The sequence below is a fragment of the Entelurus aequoreus genome, linkage group LG14 (assembly GCF_033978785.1).
Source record: "Entelurus aequoreus isolate RoL-2023_Sb linkage group LG14, RoL_Eaeq_v1.1, whole genome shotgun sequence".
Taxonomy (NCBI): Eukaryota; Metazoa; Chordata; class Actinopteri; order Syngnathiformes; family Syngnathidae; genus Entelurus; species Entelurus aequoreus.
In genome coordinates, this window is record NC_084744.1 from 16,602,756 (window position 1) to 16,621,565 (window position 18,810).

The 18,810-nt window shown below is 37.1% G+C and overlaps 1 protein-coding gene across 1 annotated transcript in view; it reads right to left on the minus strand.

Annotated features, from left to right (window-relative positions):
* Positions 1-9,450: 9,450 nt before the first annotated feature.
* LOC133664464 (immunoglobulin superfamily member 3-like) overlaps positions 9,451-18,810 on the minus strand; it is a 36,787-nt gene continuing 27,427 nt past the window's right edge. The window contains exons 9-11 of the mRNA XM_062069107.1: positions 12,277-12,358; positions 11,996-12,187; positions 9,451-9,734 (exon numbers count right to left, since the gene is read on the minus strand). Of these exons, the coding sequence (XP_061925091.1) occupies positions 12,336-12,358 (23 nt within the window). The 3' untranslated portion in view covers positions 9,451-9,734; positions 11,996-12,187; positions 12,277-12,335. The remainder of the gene's footprint in view (positions 9,735-11,995; positions 12,188-12,276; positions 12,359-18,810) is intronic.

Below are 18,810 nucleotides of genomic sequence, written 5' to 3' on the forward strand. Positions count from 1 at the left end.
TGGGGAAGACACAAGGAAAGACAGACCAACACAGGGAAGATACTAGGGAAGTAAAAAAGATACAAGGTAGGCATACTGTAGGGAAAGACTGGCCAATACAGCGAAAACATTGGGGAAAAACAGACCAATACAAGGAAAAACTAAAAAAGACAGAACCATACAGAGAAGACCATTAGAAAGACAGACCAATACAGAAATTACAGTGGCAAAGTCAGGCCAATACCGGAAAGACACTTGCACGAACAGACCAATGCAGAAAATACAGTGGCAAAGTCAGACCAATACATAAAAGACACTAGAAAAGACCGAGCGATATAGGTAAGACGCATCAATGTGGGAAAGACAGGCCAAAACAGGGGAGATACTAGGGAAGTAAAATGATACATTGTTGGCATACTGTAGGGAAAGACAGACCAACACAGGGAAGATACTAGGGAAGTAAAAAAGATACAAGGTTGGCATACTGTAGGGAAAGACAGGCCAATACAGCAAAAACATTGGGGAAAAACAGACCAATACAAGGAAAAACTAAGAAAGACAGAACCATACAGAAAAGACCATTAGAAAGACAGACCAATACAGAAATTACAGTGGCAAAGTCAGACCAACACAGGAAAGACACTCATGAAGACAGACCAATGCAGAACAATACAGTGGAAAAGTCAGACCAACACAGGAAATACACCCACAAAGACAGATCAATGCAGAAAATACAGTGGCAAAGTCAGACCAATACAGGAAAGACACTAGAAAACACAGAGCAATATAGGTAAGACACATCAACATGGGGAAGATACTAGGAAAGACAGACCAACACAGGGAAGATACTAGAGAAGTAAAAAAGATACAAGGTTTGCATACTGTAGGGAAAGACAGGCCAATACAGCAAAAACATAAGAGAAAAACAGACCAATACAAGGAAAAACTAAGAAACACAGAACAATACAGAGAAGACCATTAGAAAGACAGACCAATATAGGAAATGCAGTGGAAAAGTCAGACCAACACAGGAAAGACACCCACAAAGACAGATCAATGCATAAAATACAGTAGCAAAGTCAGACCAATACAGGAAAGACACTAGAAAAGACCGAGCAATGTAGGTAAGACACATCAACATGGGGAAGACACAAGGAAAGACAGACCAACACAGGGAAGATACTAGGGAAGTAAAAAAGATACAAGGTAGGCATACTGTAGGGAAAGACAGGCCAATACAGCGAAAACATTGGGGAAAAACAGACCAATACAAGGAAAAACTAAAAAAAGACAGAACCATACAGAGAAGACCATTAGAAAGACAGACCAATACAGAAATTACAGTGGCAAAGTCAGGCCAATACCGGAAAGACACTTGCACGGACAGACCAATGCAGAAAATACAGTGGCAAAGTCAGACCAATACATAAAAGACACTAGAAAAGACCGAGCGATATAGGTAAGACGCATCAATGGGGGAAAGACAGGCCAAAACAGGGGAGATACTAGGGAAGTAAAATGATACATTGTTGGCATACTGTAGGGAAAGACAGACCAACACAGGGAAGATACTAGGGAAGTAAAAAAGATACAAGGTTGGCATACTGTAGGGAAAGACAGGCCAACACAGGGAAGATACTAGGGAAGTAAAAAAGATACAAGGTTGGCATACTGTAGGGAAAGACAGGCCAATACAGCAAAAACATTGGGGAAAAACAGACCAATACAAGGAAAAACTAAGAAAGACAGAACCATACAGAAAAGACCATTAGAAAGACAGACCAATACAGAAATTACAGTGGCAAAGTCAGACCAACACAGGAAAGACACTAGAAAAGACTAAACGATATAGGTAAGACACATCAATATGGGAAAGACAGGCCAAAACAGGGAAGATACTAGGGAAGTAAAAAAATACATTGTTGGCATACTGTAGGGAAAGACAGGCCAAAACAGGGAAAACATTGGGAAAAACAGACCAATACAAGGAAAAACCAAGAAACACAGAACAATACAGAGACGACCATTAGAAAGACAGACCAATACAGGAAATGCAGTGGAAAAGTCAGACCAACACAGGAAAGACACCCACAAAGACAGATCAATGCAGAAAATACAGTAGCAAAGTCAGACCAATACAGGAAAGACACTAGAAAAGACCGAGCAATGTAGGTAAGACACATCAACATGTGGAAGACACAAGGAAAGACAGACCAACACAGGGAAGATACTAGGGAAGTAAAAAAGATACAAGGTAGGCATACTGTAGGGAAAGACCGGCCAATACAGCCAAAACATTGGGGAAAAACAGACCAATACAAGGAAAAACTAAAAAAGACAGAACCATACAGAGAAGACCATTAGAAAGACAGACCAATACAGAAATTACAGTGGCAAAGTCAGGCCAATACCGGAAAGACACTTACACAGACAGACCAATGCAGAAAATACAGTGGCAAAGTCAGACCAATACATAAAAGACACTAGAAAAGACCGAGCGATATAGGTAAGACACATCAATGTGGGAAAGACAGGCCAAAACAGGGGAGATACTAGGGAAGTAAAATAATACATTGTTGGCATACTGTAGGGAAAGACAGACCAACACAGGGAAGATACTAGGGAAGTAAAAAAGATACAAGGTTGGCATACTGTAGGGAAAGACAGGCCAACACAGGGAAGATACTAGGGAAGTAAAAAAGATACAAGTTTGGCATACTGTAGGGAAAGACAGGCCAATACAGCAAAAACATTGGGGAAAAACAGACCAATACAAGGAAAAACTAAGAAAGACAGAACCATACAGAAAAGACCATTAGAAAGACAGACCAATACAGAAATTACAGGGCAAAGTCAGACCAACACAGGAAAGACACTCATGAAGACAGATCAATGCAGAAAATACAGTAGCAAAGTCAGACCAATACAGGAAAGACACTAGAAAAGACCGAGCAATGTAGGTAAGACACATCAATATGGGGAAGACACAAGGAAAGACAGACCAACACAGGGAAGATACTAGGGAAGTAAAAAATATACAAGGTTGGCATACTGTAGGGAAAGACCGGCCAATACAGCGAAAACATTGGGGAAAAACAGACCAATACAAGGAAAAACTAAAAAAGACAGAACCATACAGAGAAGACCATTAGAAAGACAGACCAATACAGAAATTACAGTGGCAAAGTCAGGCCAATACCGAAAAGACACTTGCACAGACAGACCATTGCAGAAAATACAGTGGCAAAGTCAGACCAATACATAAAAGACACTAGAAAAGACCGAGCGATATAGGTAAGACACATCAATGTGGGAAAGACAGGCCAAAACAGGGGAGATACTAGGGAAGTAAAATAATACATTGTTGGCATACTGTAGGGAAAGACAGACCAACACAGGGAAGATACTAGGGAAGTAAAAAAAATACAAGTTTGGCATACTGTAGGGAAAGACAGGCCAATACAGCAAAAACATTGGGGAAAAACAGACCAATACAAGGAAAAACTAAGAAAGACAGAACCATACAGAAAAGACCATTAGAAAGACAGACCAATACAGAAATTACAGTGGCAAAGTCAGACCAACACAGGAAAGACACTCATGAAGACAGACCAATGCAGAACAATACAGTGGCAAAGTCAGACCGATACAGGAAAGACACTAGAAAAGACTGAGCGATATAGGTAAGACACATCAATATGGGAAAGACAGGCCAAAACAGGGAAGATACTAGGGAAGTAAAAAAATACATTGTTGGCATACTGTAGGGAAAGACAGGCCAAAACAGGGAAAACATTGGGAAAAACAGACCAATACAAGGAAAAACCAAGAAACACAGAACAATACAGAGACGACCATTAGAAAGACAGACCAATATAGGAAATGCAGTGGAAAAGTCAGACCAACACAGGAAAGACACCCACAAAGACAGATCAATGCAGAAAATACAGTGGCAAAGTCAGACCAATACAGGAAAGACACTAGAAAAGACCGAGCAATATAGGTAAGACACATCAACATGGGGTAGACACTAGGAAAGACAGACCAACACAGGGAAGATACTAGGGAAGTAAAAAAAGATACACGGTTGGCATACTGTAGGGAAAGACAGGCCAATACAGCAAAAACATTGGGGAAAAACAGACCAATACAAGGAAAAACTAAGAAACACAGAACAATACAGAGAAGATCATTAGAAAGACAGACCAACATAGGAAATACAGTGGAAAAGTCAGACCAACACAGGAAAGACACCCACAAAGACAGACCAATGCAGAAAATACAGTGGCAAAGTCAGACCAATACAGGAAAGACACTAGAAAAGACCGAGCAATATAGGTAAGACACATGAATATGGGGAAGACACTAGGAAAGACAGACCAACACAGGGAAGATACTAGGAAAGTAAAACAATATAGAGAAGACACTCCAAAGACGAACCAATACAGGTAGGCCTTTTCCCACTGGCACTCATTGAGGGCGGACGCTCCCCTTTCCTCTCCCTTATCTCTCCTGCTTGCTTCTTTGTCTTGTCTCTCCAAATCTAAACAATGGGACTAATTAACTGGACACACGACGGACTCTTGGGAGAAGAAGGAGTGCCGCGTGCCTGGCGACCCTTTCAGTCGAGGACGTGAAGATATCCACCTATTCAGAATTATGACAACAGGACATCTGCTGATTGGAGTAAGCGTTGCTCTGGCTTGTCGACAAATTGGAAGTTGCTGGCAGTCTTCAAAGTACCCCAAAGCTTCCATAAATGATTGGAGGATGCGGGCATAACTGTGGACACTTTGTGATATGGATAACATCGGACTGTCTGCCCTGCAGGATGAATTTGAGGACCAGTAATTGACAATCGCATACAAAACATTCTAACTTGGATTGTTGCCCTGGCTTCGAGACTCTCCCGAAGGACAGTGCGGCGAAGACACAACAAACTCCCTTCTTGTCTCTCATGGACACACACCTGTTGTTGTTGACTTTGGACTGACTCGCGGCTGCAAGAACATCAAGGCCGCGGAACAGAGACACGTTGCAGGCTTACACACACACACATGCATCCACGGAAAATATATGCCACACACATACCCCACCCCCCATCCAACGCCCTTGATGCTTGAATCCTTTAGAGGTGATGGAGTGCTGGGCAACGTCTCAGGAGCTGCAGCCTGCCACCGTAGCCCCCACTCCCTCCCCTCTGTTGCAAGTCTCAAGTTGTACGTTGTAATATGTATATGTGCTTTACTATGGAGTTTTTTCCCCCACTCCAGACGGGGCCCCGTTAGGAGCCCAGTCTAGATTGTATTTTTTTTACCCATTCTCCCCCATCGTTGACCTTTTTCCCATCTTTTACGGGGCGCCTTGTGGCAACCCATCAGCGTTCTTGTTCTGTAACCCTGTACACTGTTTGTTTGTCTAATACTGAACGGGTTTGTGCTGAAAACAAAGTTTTGTTGTACTTGTGCATCGACAATAAAGACCATACCATACCAAATCAATATATCAATATGGAGAGGATACTAGGAAAGACAAACCAACACAGGGAAGATACTAGGGAAGTCAAAAAATACTGAGAAGTCACTAGCAAAGACAGACCAATACAGGAAAGACAAAACAATACAGGAAATACACTTAGAAAGACAAGACAATACAGGAAAGACAGTAGCAAAGATAGACGAATACAGGAAAGACACTAAGACAGACAAAACAATACAGGAAATATACTTAGAAAGACAAAATATTACAGGAAAGACACTAGAAAAGATAGACCAAGACAGGAAAGACATTAAAAAAGACAAAACAATACAGGAGAGACACTTAGAAAGACGAAACAATACAGAAAAGACACTAAGAAAGACAAAACCTTACAGGAAAGACACTAACAAAGATAGACCAAAACCGGAAAGACACCAAGAAAGACAAAACAATACAGAAAAGACACTAAGAAAGACAAAACAATACAGGGAAGACAAAGAAAATTCAAAACATTACAGGAAAGACACAAAGAAAGACAAAACAATACAGGAGAGACAGTAGCAAAGATAGACCAATACAGCAAAGACACTTAGAAAGACAAAACAATACAGGAAATACACTAGCAAAGATAGACCAAAACAGGAAAGACCCTAAGAAAGACAAAACAATACAGGAGAGACACTAGCAAGGATAGACCAATACAGGAAAGACACAAAGAAAGACAAAACAATGCCGGAAAGACACTAAGAAAGACAAAACAATACAGGAGAGACACTAGCAAGGATAGACCAATACAGGAAAGACACAAAGAAAGACAAAACAATGCCGGAAAGACACTAAGAAAGACACAACAATACAGGAGAGACACTAGCAAGGGTAGACCAATACAGGAAAGCCACAAAGAAAGACAAAACAATACAGGAGAGACACTAAGAAAGACAAAACAATACAGGAAAGACACATAGAAAGACAAAACAATACAGGAGAGACACTAGCAAGGGTAGACCAATACAGGAAAGCCACAAAGAAAGACAAAACAATACAGGAGAGACACTAAGAAAGACAAAACAATACAGGAAAGACACATAGAAAGACAAAATACAGTAAAGACACTTAGAAAGACAAAACAATACAGGAAAGACACTTAAAAAGACATAACAATAGAGGAAAGACACTAAGAAAGACACTAAGAAAGACAAAACAATACAGGGAATACATGAGCAAAGACTGACCTATACAGGTAAGACACTAAGAAAGACAGACAACGACATTGAAGACATCAGAAAAAAATACCAATAAAGAGAAGACACTAAGAAACATGGACCAGTGCAGGGAAGGCCCTAGGAGAGACAGACCAATACAGGGAAAGACAACGAACAAAAATAAAACCGAAACAGGGAGGTCATTGTCAAAGAAAGACCAATGCAGCGCAGCCATGAGTGCTAGTAAATGATTTGTGATAACATGAGAAGTGGATGACATGCTCTTCTTCCTTCATCCTTCAGTGTAAAAATGTCCGCTCTTGGCAGTCTTATCACTAAGCAACTACAGCCGATAACAACAAGTGTGTCTACAGGGACAGAGTGGAAGCAGTTTAGTGGGATCAGTCCATTACAACATGGCGTCACTCCACTCGGAATGGACTCCAAGCACTAAGGAATACACTTCTTTACCTTTTAGTTGGACGCTAACAGCTCCACTGATGTCCTAGGAAAATAGGCTGACTATATAAGATCAGTAGAACAGACTTTTTGTATATTGTTGTTTATATTTGTTACTCCTCACTTTCATCCAGCAGCTGCTCGTGTCTCCATGGGTAAAAAATAAAAAAATAAAAATAATAATAATCTATTCTGGAGAATAGATTCCTTTTAACACTCAGTAAACGTTTGGGAACTGAAGAGACCAATTTTTTAAGCTTTGGCATCGTCTTACTGAAATAAGCAGGGGCGTCCATGAAAACGTTGCTTGGATGGCAACATATGTTGCTCCAAGACCTGTGTGTACCTTTCAGCATTAATGGTGCCTTCACAGATGTGTAAGTTACCCATGCCTTGGGCACTAATACACCCCCATACCATCACAGATGCTGGCTTTTGAACTTTGCGCCTAAACAATCCGGATGGTTCTTTTCCTCTTTGTTCCAGAGGACACGACGTCCACATTTTCCAAAAACAATTTGAAATGTGGACTCGTCAGACCACAGAACACTTTTACACTTCGCATCAGTCCATCTTAGATGAGCTCGGGCCCAGCGAAGTCGGCGGCGTTTCTGGGTGCTGTTGATAAATGGCTTTCGCTTTGCATAGTAGAGTTTTAACCTGCACTTACAGATGTAGCGACAAACTGTAGTTACTGACAGTAGTTTTCTGAAGTGTTCCTGAGCCTATGTGGTGATATCCTTTACACACTTATGTCGCTTTTTGATGCAGTACCGCCTGAGGGATCGAAGGTCACGGGCATTCAATGTTACGTGCAGTGATTTCTCCAAATTCTATGAACCTTTTGATGATATTAAGGACCACAAATGGTGAAATCCCGAAATTTTTTGCAATAATGTTGTTCTTAAACTGATCGACAATTTGTTCCCAAAGTGGTGACCCTCGCCCCATCCTTGTTTGTGAAGCTGCTTTTATACCCAATCATGGCCCCCACTTGTTCCCAATTAGCCTATTCACCTGTGGGATGTTCCAAATAAGTGTTTGATGAGCATTCCTCAACTTTCTCAGTCTTTTTTGCCACTTGTGCCAGCTTTTTTGAAACAGGTTGCAGACATCAAATTCCAAATGAGCTAATATTTGTTAAATATCTTGTCTTTGCAGTCTATTCATTTGAATATAGGTGGAAAAGGATTTGCAAATCATTGTATTCTGTTTTTATTTACCATTTACACAACGTGCCAAATTTATTGGTTTTGGGTTGTGTACATGGAATATACTTATAAATATATATAAACAAAAAAATAAATATGTCTATATGTCACTCCAATCCATTGTTACTCATGTTACATACACAAATAACTGTACCTCAAAAGTACTGTTTTGCCATAATTTGTTTCCACAAATAATTTACCAGAAAATGTGTATACTTTGACGCAAAATAACACCACAAAAATTATAACATAAAAAAATATATATTTTGGCACAAACTTGGATAATTGAAAATACATTTAAAAAATACTCCAGTTTTGTAGCTCATAATTGCCATATATTACCAAAAATATATGGCAATAAATAAATAAATATTATATTGTATGACAGAAATGCCATATAATATTATAAAAATTGTATATTTAATGCTAAAATGCAATATTGTACGAGACAAAAAAGAAAAGGCATACTGTATGTGATGTCAAGGCAGCCCCTCAATGAAAAATACTGCATGTGGAACGCGAGCTCCATCTAGTGGACATATTGTTTTATATCCCCTGAGAGGCCACAGGACAAAATACCATATTCTAAATAAGCAGCCATCAATGTATCAAAAACATATTTTTCAGATGGTACTTGGTGTAAAAAAAAAAAGAAAAAAAAAGATTTAGAACTGTTGCCCTCGACAAATATATTTTTTTAAATAAATACTACAAAACTGTAATGAATTGGAGTGAAAAAACTACTGTACTGTAGCTATGGCCACTTGTTGCTAGGCAGAATTCACAGGAGTAGATCATGATTGTTCCATAAACTAATGGTAACAATTTTACATTATAAGACTATTTAAAAATCTGAAAAAGTGTAAACAAGTTTGAACAAATATAATTAAAAACAATAAAACAAATGATCTGGTGTGGCACTGAACCCTTAGAAAATAAACAACAACATTCCATTTCTACCGCTTGTTGCGGGGATGACCGGAGCCAATAGCAATGAAATAAACAATACAATTAATAATACATTTGTTACGTGTACAGGAGGAAGGAGACGGCACTAACAGGAGGGGCGTCGTTAAAGCTCTATTTATTTAGATATATACTATATATGTATAGATAATAAATAATAATATTAATAAACAAGGGAATGGAGTGTGACTAAGCCAAAAGGGTGTGTATGTGTGCGATTATGTATGTGAATTAATTGTTGTGTGTTACCGGGAGTGGTGAGCGTGAGGCGGAAGTCCAAGAGGGGAAAGCTGGGCCGGAGGTCCGTGAGCAGGCAGAAGGTCGGGGGCTATAGCGAGGCGTCGGATGTTCGTGTCCAGGCGGTAGGTCGAGATCCAAGAGGCAGCCAGGGAAGCGGGAAGACGAGACACACAGCTCGGGACGCGGGAACGGAGGTCTGCTGTTGGAACGACAAGGAGGATACGAGAAGATAAACACGACGGGGGAGAAAACACACAGAGCATGAGAGTGCGCATAGAGCATGACGTGTCGGCTTACTGTACAGGACAGGTAGCTATGTTCTGGCCCCGGATAGCAGGTTGTGCTGGTTTAAGAAGGCAGGTCTTCTAATCAGCTACAGATGCGTTGATTACTGGTGATTGATTGCAGCCGGAGATTCGCTCAGCGCAGCGCACACATTAATGCGCACTGAGGTGACAACATTCTGATTATTCTTAGTTTTATTTGACACTCTACTGGAGTGGTGCAAATACATTTATTTAAATAAAAACAACTTATGTTACAATTAAAATTTTCAGCAAATATATATATATTTTTAAAGCTGACACGATAAGACAAATTGAAAATAAAAATTACAAATAGCTGTCGTCTGAAGTTGTGTGACGGATACAACCGAGCTGCTGAAGCGACATCAACACACTAGAGTGACAGGTGTACTATTATTATTATTATTTGTAAAATTAACTGACTTCTTCCTTTTCAACAGTCTTGTCTTTAAATGCAACTTTGAGGAATTAAAGGGTTAACTGTTTGGGAAAACTATGATACGGAAAGCACTATATTGTGTTCAAATTAATATGCTTTATTTGACCATAACATGTTTTATTTCCATGCAAAAGTGTAAGATTTTACCCAAACAAATTATCGTTTATATATATTATTCACAAGTGAATAATGCTGTATAATAGAGTGTATTTATATTATTCACATGTGAATAATGCTGTATAATAGACTGTATTTATATTATTCACATGTAAAAAATACATAAGTGTTTATTGTTTATTGTGAGCGAACTGTGGCGCTGAATTTCCCCCAAGGATCAATAAAGTACTTCCTATTCTATTCATTTACCACAAAAATGTCATCTTGAGTCACAAAAATGTAATATTGTACAGCATAAATGTTAGATTGGGACACAAAACGCTGTGTTTCGACATAAAGTGCTAAACTGTACAACATTATACAGCACAGCTTGGTGCTAAATTGTTAAAGTGATAGCTTAACAAGACAAAACTCAAAAAATCAGTCTAACCACAAAATGTTTTACTTTGTAAAAATAAATTTTATTGAAAATCTACATTTTGCCACAAATAGTTGTTTAAAAAATAATGCCACATAATTTGTAAAAAGTTACCACACGTGCTATTTTACAGTATAACCCCACGTTTAAAAAAAAATATTTTACTAGAAAAAGTGTGTATTATACCCAAAATGTAACAGTTTGCCATAAAACTGTTGTATATCTCTACATGCATGATGTAAAAGGGAACACTTTTACACAAAAAAAAGTAAAATGTTACTACATCAATGATTCTGCCACAAAAACGATAAAATGTTCTACAGAAAATATATGTTTTACTATGAAAGGTAATATTTGACCACAAACATGTTATATTTCACTTCATAAATAATATATTTTGCTACAACAAATTTACATTTCACAACGTATATCATATAAATTACCATTTATATTCTACTACATTTTATTCAAAATATTCTATTTTTCTACATAATATATTCTGCCACAAAAATTGTATATTTTACTCCAAAAACTGTATATTTTGCCACAAAATGCAATATTTTTCTACAATGATATTTTATTCCTCTACATCATATAGTTCACCACAAAATATTTTGTCGTAGAAATGTTATATTTCACTACACAATTTACCACTTATTTTACCAAGGAATTTAATATTTTGACATAAAAATGTCATATTTAACGACACAAAAATGACCTATTTAACGACACAAATTATATATTTTACTACAAAATGTTATATTTTGCCACAGACATGTTATATTTTCCTTCATAAATCATATATTTTGTCAGAAATGTTTTATATTTCACGACTTAAAATAAATTAATTTACCCCACAAATGTTACATTTTACTACACAGAGTATATTTTACCACAATATGTAATATTTTGTCACAAATAGGTTATATTTCACTTCACATATTATATATTTTGTTACAAAAATGTTTATATTTCACGACATAAATGATATCATTTACCATAAAAATGTTACATGTTACTACAGAAAGTGAATATGTAACCACAAAAAAATATATATTTCGCCACACATAGGTTATATTTCACAACATAAACTATTTAATTTATCACAAAAATGTTACATTTTAATACAGAAAGTCTATATTTAAACACAAAATGAAATGATCAATACTGTAGTGACTCACTCGAAGAACAATTGTCCGTTTGGTCCGACTGACCAGGGACGTTTCCTGTTGATTTGGGTAAGCGCTCCATTTATGTCGGCACAGCTTGGCTCCAAGTTCCACATTCAAACTATCGGCTTCCGTCTGCTCCAACGTTTCACCCTCTCTTCATGCTCGCTTCTATAACCAGCAGTTCATCTTCCGTATATTCAGCTTCAAAAAGATACATTTGTGAATTTTCATTTGTCCAAAAATAGTCATCTTCGTTGTCTGTTATCGAGTCTGCCATGATTACAACATACTTGCATTTGTTTCCGGAAGTAGGAACACACATTTGTTGCTGGAAGTCGGAAGTGCGTTGCTATGGAATTGGAAATAAATGCGCTGAGGAAATAAGTTCTGGTAATGATTAAAATGACCAAAATACAGTAAATATTGCACATATTACATATTGTTATGAACACCTCTGTTACTACATTATATATATATATACTTGCAGTGTGTATATAAAATGTTGATGGAGGGTTTTGAAGTTGTTTTAGAAGACTTTGAAGGCTACAATGGTAATTTTCCAAACGTTTTTTTTTTTTTTACCTTTACAATCCTAAAAAAAAAAAAAGACATGTGTTCTTGTCTCTCATAATGATTGTGAATAATAAGCAACATTCCAAAACAGTTCACTTCCCCTTTAAGTGTTATATAAGATCTACTTTATTATATGTGTCCATTCTCCCTTTCTGTCTACACGCAATAACTAAATGGCAAAAAAGACTGGAATCCTTTGAGATGTGGTGTACACGTGGAATATTTGAAGTGTCTTGGAAAGAAAGACACATTGATTTAGAAGTACGAACAATGGCAAGAGGACACTCTTAATCAACATTATGGAGAGAGAACTTTTTTTTTTCTTTGGGCACACAATCAGACATAATCTGTCTCAAAAGGAAGGGAAACGGAGAGACTAAGATCCAGATGGGTTGATAACATCATGACATGGAATAATAAATGCTATCAGGACTGTAAAATAAAGACATTCCAACTTTCATTTGAGAAGATGGAACTCGATGATGAGTTTTAATTTTAGGAAAGAAAAGGACCATATTTTACTAGAAAAAATATTACTACACAATCCATATTATACCAAATAATTTGCACTAGAAGGCGATAATAATATTCCACAAAAATATTTTTTTTAACTACCGTATTTCCGGACCATAGTGCGCACCGGATTAAAAAGCGCACTGCCAATCAGCGGGTCTATTCAGGTCTATTTTCATACAAAAGGCGCACCGGGTTATAAGGCGCATTAAAGGGGTCTACATTTAAAACACTTCCTTGTGGTCTACATAACATGTAATGGTGGTTCTTTAGTCAAAATGTTGCAGAGATTAGGTTTTACAGACCATATTCAAGCCGCTTTCTGACCGTCTCTGTTACGACCGGGTCGCATGGTGATGCAGGGTTTGTTCTCCCCGGATGCAAATGGACGAATCCGGACAGGACTTGCAGGTAAGGACATGGTTTAATAGTAAATTAACACAAAACAGGTACAAAACAGAAAACAAACCGATGGAATAAGGTGCAGATCGCACCTGAAGCTAAGGCTACTACTTAGCACAGACTAGGGATCACTAGCAGGGGCTAGGAGACAAGCAAAAGTAACATAACAGTAGCGTGACGCAAATAAAGAAGCCAGACAGTCTGACTGGCAAAGGCAGGCTTAAATAATGTCAGTAATTACAAACAGGTGCGCGTCCGGAACACAAGAGGCAGGTGAAACTAATAAGTAGCCATGGTAACAAACTCAGAGGTGCATAAACAGGAACTAAAGGAGTCCAAACCTAACGGAAAACACAGGTGACTCGAAAAACTTAGACTATGATCCGGGCAGCGTATCATAACAGTCTCTTCAGGATGCACCGTTTTGTGGGTGGTCTTATTCACATGCCTCCACTTCGACTGTGTCTTCTCACAGTCATCTTTGTTGTAGTTTTTAGCGCTTCCATAGCGAGTTTACTGACATAATTAAGTTAGAACTGTACGCTACTTTGTATTAGAAATGGCAACAGCGGAGGATGAATGAGGAGACCAGATTTTAGTTTATAGGAGTGATTCTGGATGACGGTCTGACATGGAAATCTCATATTGCACATGTACGGAAAAAGATGTCTAAGAGTATTTTTATATTAAATAAGGTAAAATATGTGTTGGATTATAGGGCAATGCGTATATTGTATTGTGCACTTATATTGCCATATATCAGCTACTGTGTGGAAGTGTGGGGGAACACATAGAAGAGTAACATAAAGGCATTGTAGCAACTACAGAAAAGAACTATAAGGATTATTCATAAAGCAGATTATCTAGAACACACTAACATACTACTTATTAATTCTGGTTTATTGAAACTACAGGAGCTAGTAAGGTTACAGGCATTATGTGTTATGTTTAAGGCTAAAAGTAAAACATTACCAGAAAATTTACAAAAAAAATGTTTGTCATCACTTCTGAGAATGAAGAGCATAGAAGAAAAGGTCATTTCAAACATCAGTATTCAAGGACAACTTTAAAACAAATGTGTATATCAGTGGTGGGGGTTCAACTATGGAATTATCTTTACAATGAGATAAAAGATTGTAGAAATATATTCCAATTGAAAAAAATATATGAAGACAGAACAATAAGATCATACGGACAGCCGTAAGTGTTTACATTTTGTTTTATATTTATTATTTTACTTATTTTTTGTCGGGTTTTGTATTTGTTTTGTATCATCCCGTGAGGTGTATATTATTTTTTGTCCGGTTTGTACTTCATAAAGTTTTTGCACTTGTTGTTTTTTATTGTGTTTTTTGTGTGTTTTCATTATATTTGAATATATTTGTTTGGTTTGTATGCTTGTGAATCTGGGCTACCCATGAACTACTTATGTTGAAGGGGGCAGGAAATATAACATTTTCTTCATCTTGTTCCTTCTCAAGCATACGTGTGTAAATAATAATAATAGTAAATAAATTGTCTATTGATCAAAAATGCACATCAATGAAGGAGATAAACAAAAAAAAAAATTAAAAAAATGAATGCCCCGAAAAAAAAGAGGATAGAGAAAAAGGAGCTTATTGACTCTGGCTCGGACTACAATATCAGATGGGTGCAAATTATCGGGACTTGTGCAGATCCCAAATACACATCAGCATGTACCAATAGGTAAGAAAAGTTGGTTTTTCATAATAGGTCAAAACAAAACGCCAGAGAATCTCTCCTAACAGGTGCTGTTTCATACACACACCATAATAATACCTGTATGTGACAGCACAGTACGTCTGACTATGGTAGCCGTAATGCTTCGCGTTCGTCTTCCTAGCTTACCAAATTTGTACTCAAACATTTTTGACAGATTTTTGAACCCTGTGTGTAATGTTCTATATCCGCAATCAAACATCAATGTTTTGGTGTTGCTTGTGTTACGATGTGGTTGCATGTTTATGCGTGGGTCGTTCTCCCAAGATGCAGATGGAACTACGGATGTAGTGTGCAGGTAAGAAAATTATTCATTGTCCATAAATCGTTCGAAATACAAAAAAATACAGCGTGCCACTAGCACGTGGAGCTAATGGAATAGCTAACAATAAAACAAATGGCTAAGCGTAGCTCAGGAATCCAGAAGTAATCAACTTCAGTTACGTGTTGCATGGAAGCAAATAAGACCGCCAGACAGTGTGTGGCGAAAAACCAGAATGCGTAGCTCTCTGATTAGTGCCCAGGGGCAGGTGAGCGTCCCGAACACTAATCAGAGGCCAGTGAAACTAATCAGCAACCATGGTAACCCAAACACAAACCCAGGGGTGCTGAAAATCGAACTGAGGTAGGCAACGGATCATCACAGCTTGCTTACTTTTGAGGAATATTATTGCCTTCTTGCTAGCGTCATTTTTTGAACAGGCTGTCAACCTGCAGTCCACATGTATCTCTTATGTGTGACTGCCATCTACTGGTCACACTTATCATTACATTATGTACCAAATAAAATTGCTTCAAGGTCACAACCAGAATTAATCCATACTAGGCGCACCGGGTTACAAGGCGCACTGTTGATTTTGGAGTAAATGAAAGGATTTTAAGTACGCCTTATAGTCGTAAAAATCTGGGATTATAAATGTGATCACTGCTGGCATCGCCATGGAAACATTTCCTGTCGTGAGGTTAGAAAAAGTGCTGGCTGAAAGAAGAAGAAGGCGCTACACCGCTCATGAAAAGCTGCCATGATTCAAATCCAAATAATTTGTCAGCAGTTACTGCTTCCTAATTGTAGTCTTACAATCACAAATATGTTGTGTGTGTGTGTGTGTGTGTGAGTGTGTTCTTGTATTTATACCCTTCTTGAGACATCAACAAGGAAAAGTACCTTCCATATGAGGACCGGCGAAAAATTTAGGACATAAATCATGGTCCCGATATGGAAAACCATTGCATCTAATAGAGAATGTCTAATTAGCACCCCCTGGTGGTGAAATCTATAAAAATTAGGGTGGTTCCAAAAAGGAGGGATTTTTCAAAGTGGCTGTGTGTCGGTTTTAAAAGTGCTCCCCCTCTGGTCAACATATGAAATAACAAGTGTGTGTAAGAAATTGAAATGCACCCTCATTGGCCAAAATTAATTTAAAAAAAGTATACAGAGACATACTGTCATAACTTGAAATAAATAATGAAGATTAAAAACCAATTACCAACAAACAATTAAAAAAAAAAAAAAAACTAAAAGCAGTCTTTTTCTCAAAATGTGCCGACTTTTTTCTTATAAATTGGAAACAATTTCTCATATTCTTTCTGTAATATTGCAATATTTTCTCATAAAATTAATTTTTTATGTAAAATTATTAGGTTTTTTTTATGTAAAAAGATTAATTTTTAATGCAAAATGGTGATATCTGTCATATAGAATTCTGACTTGTATCACAATACTGCCAATGTTTTCATTGTTCTTGTAAAACAGTGACACTTTTTGAGTAAAATTATGACTTTTGTCATAATTTTGCCAAGTAAAAATACGGATTATTATGATAATATTGCCAACATTTTAAAGTTTTCTTATAAAATTGTGACTTGTGTCGAGTAAAATGACGACTTTTCATAAAATTGCCAACATTTTAAGCTTTTCTTGTACAATTGCGACTGTAATTGAGTAAAATTCCAACTTTTATCATAACATTGCACAAATATTTAGTTTTTCCTGTAAAATTTGGACTTGCTCTGAGAAGATATTACAACTTTTATTATAATACTGCCAAAATTCTAAGTTTTTCTTGTGGAATTGTGACCTTTTTCTTGTGAAATTCCAACTCATTTTTCACAACAAGGTTTTTTATATTTGCACAGTATGTATATATTATTAATGTTGTAAATACAAATATTTATATATCTAGAAAGGGTGGTCCTTAAGGGGTAGGCATTTTTCGGAGGTTTCAAGAAGGTAACAAATACAAGAGTGTGTGTGTGTGTGTGTGTGTGTGTGTGTGTGTGTGTGTGTGTGTGTGTGTGTGTGTGTGTGAACACACTCATATCAGAACAGGGCTGTTCTCTGTAAGGGACTAATTTCACGCCTTGGTCTTTCCCCCCCTTCAACGTAGAAGAAGTAAACATCTTCTATTCCTGTCCCACAACAGATGGAGCATTCATATTTAATAGGGCTGATGCAGGGCAAAAAGAGAGACATTTATGTTTTTACTTTGACTCGTTCAATTGCATTAAATGGGAACATCTGCCACTGTAGGAGTGAATGATCATGCAAGTGTGTGTTTAACTTAAAAAGCAACTTATTGCTTTCTTGACACGGCTGCCTACAGGGCACTAGAGTGAAAAAAAAAAGGGATAAAAAAAGAAAGAAAGATAAACCACTTATGGTAACATAAGTTTGCCAGTTTGAGTTTGTGGTTTTAACATTTTGACTTTAAACTATACGGTATATGTTTTGGGCCCATTTGTTTTTCAAAAATTAAATAAACTGCGCATGATTTTTGTTTTATTTCTTTATCATACATTCATCATTTACATGTTTTGTATTTGGCACATTTTATTTTAACTTGATATAATTTTTTCGCACATTTTCTCTTTGACACATTTAGAGTTTTTTTTTTTTATACCAAAATGTTCCATTTGGCGGAAATTTTTTACATGTGTTAGCAAATCATTTTATTGGGAACTTTTGTTTCTATTTGGCATGTTTTATTTACAGCAGTGTTTTCCTAACTCCCCCAAAAAATATCTGTATTTCAGTCAGTTGTAATACACATTTCCACCACTTGTAGCAGTAATGACAATATCAAACAGAAAATGTCTGGAGCTAAAGTCATAGAGAAGTTTCTTAAGTGCAAAAAAATATAACTAAAATGCTAAAGCTGTACTTCCATTTGCACTTAAATTTTACAGTTAAGAAACATATTATTTATTATACATTTAGTTATAATCAATTTGTTTTAGCAGAGTGCAGTTGTTTGTACATTTATGTTTCATCAGTTTTAATGAGTCACTTCCTTTGCAGTTTATTTGATTTGTACTTATTTTTGTAATCAGCCTGACCTAACCCTTGATATGAATCTTTGTGATTAACACAATGTTTCATGTCGAGGTCTACCCAGTTAAACTGTTATATATAACTATTAAATACAATTCAAATAACAAGTAAGATTAATAATTCAGCGTGAATATTTAAGTGGGCCCTTGGCCCTTCTGTAGTGGAAAAGTTGTTACCAGAGGTCAAAAATGTTAAGAACCCCTGATATACAGTATATACCAGGGGTCCCCAAACTTTTTGACTCGGGGGCCTCATTGGGTTAAAA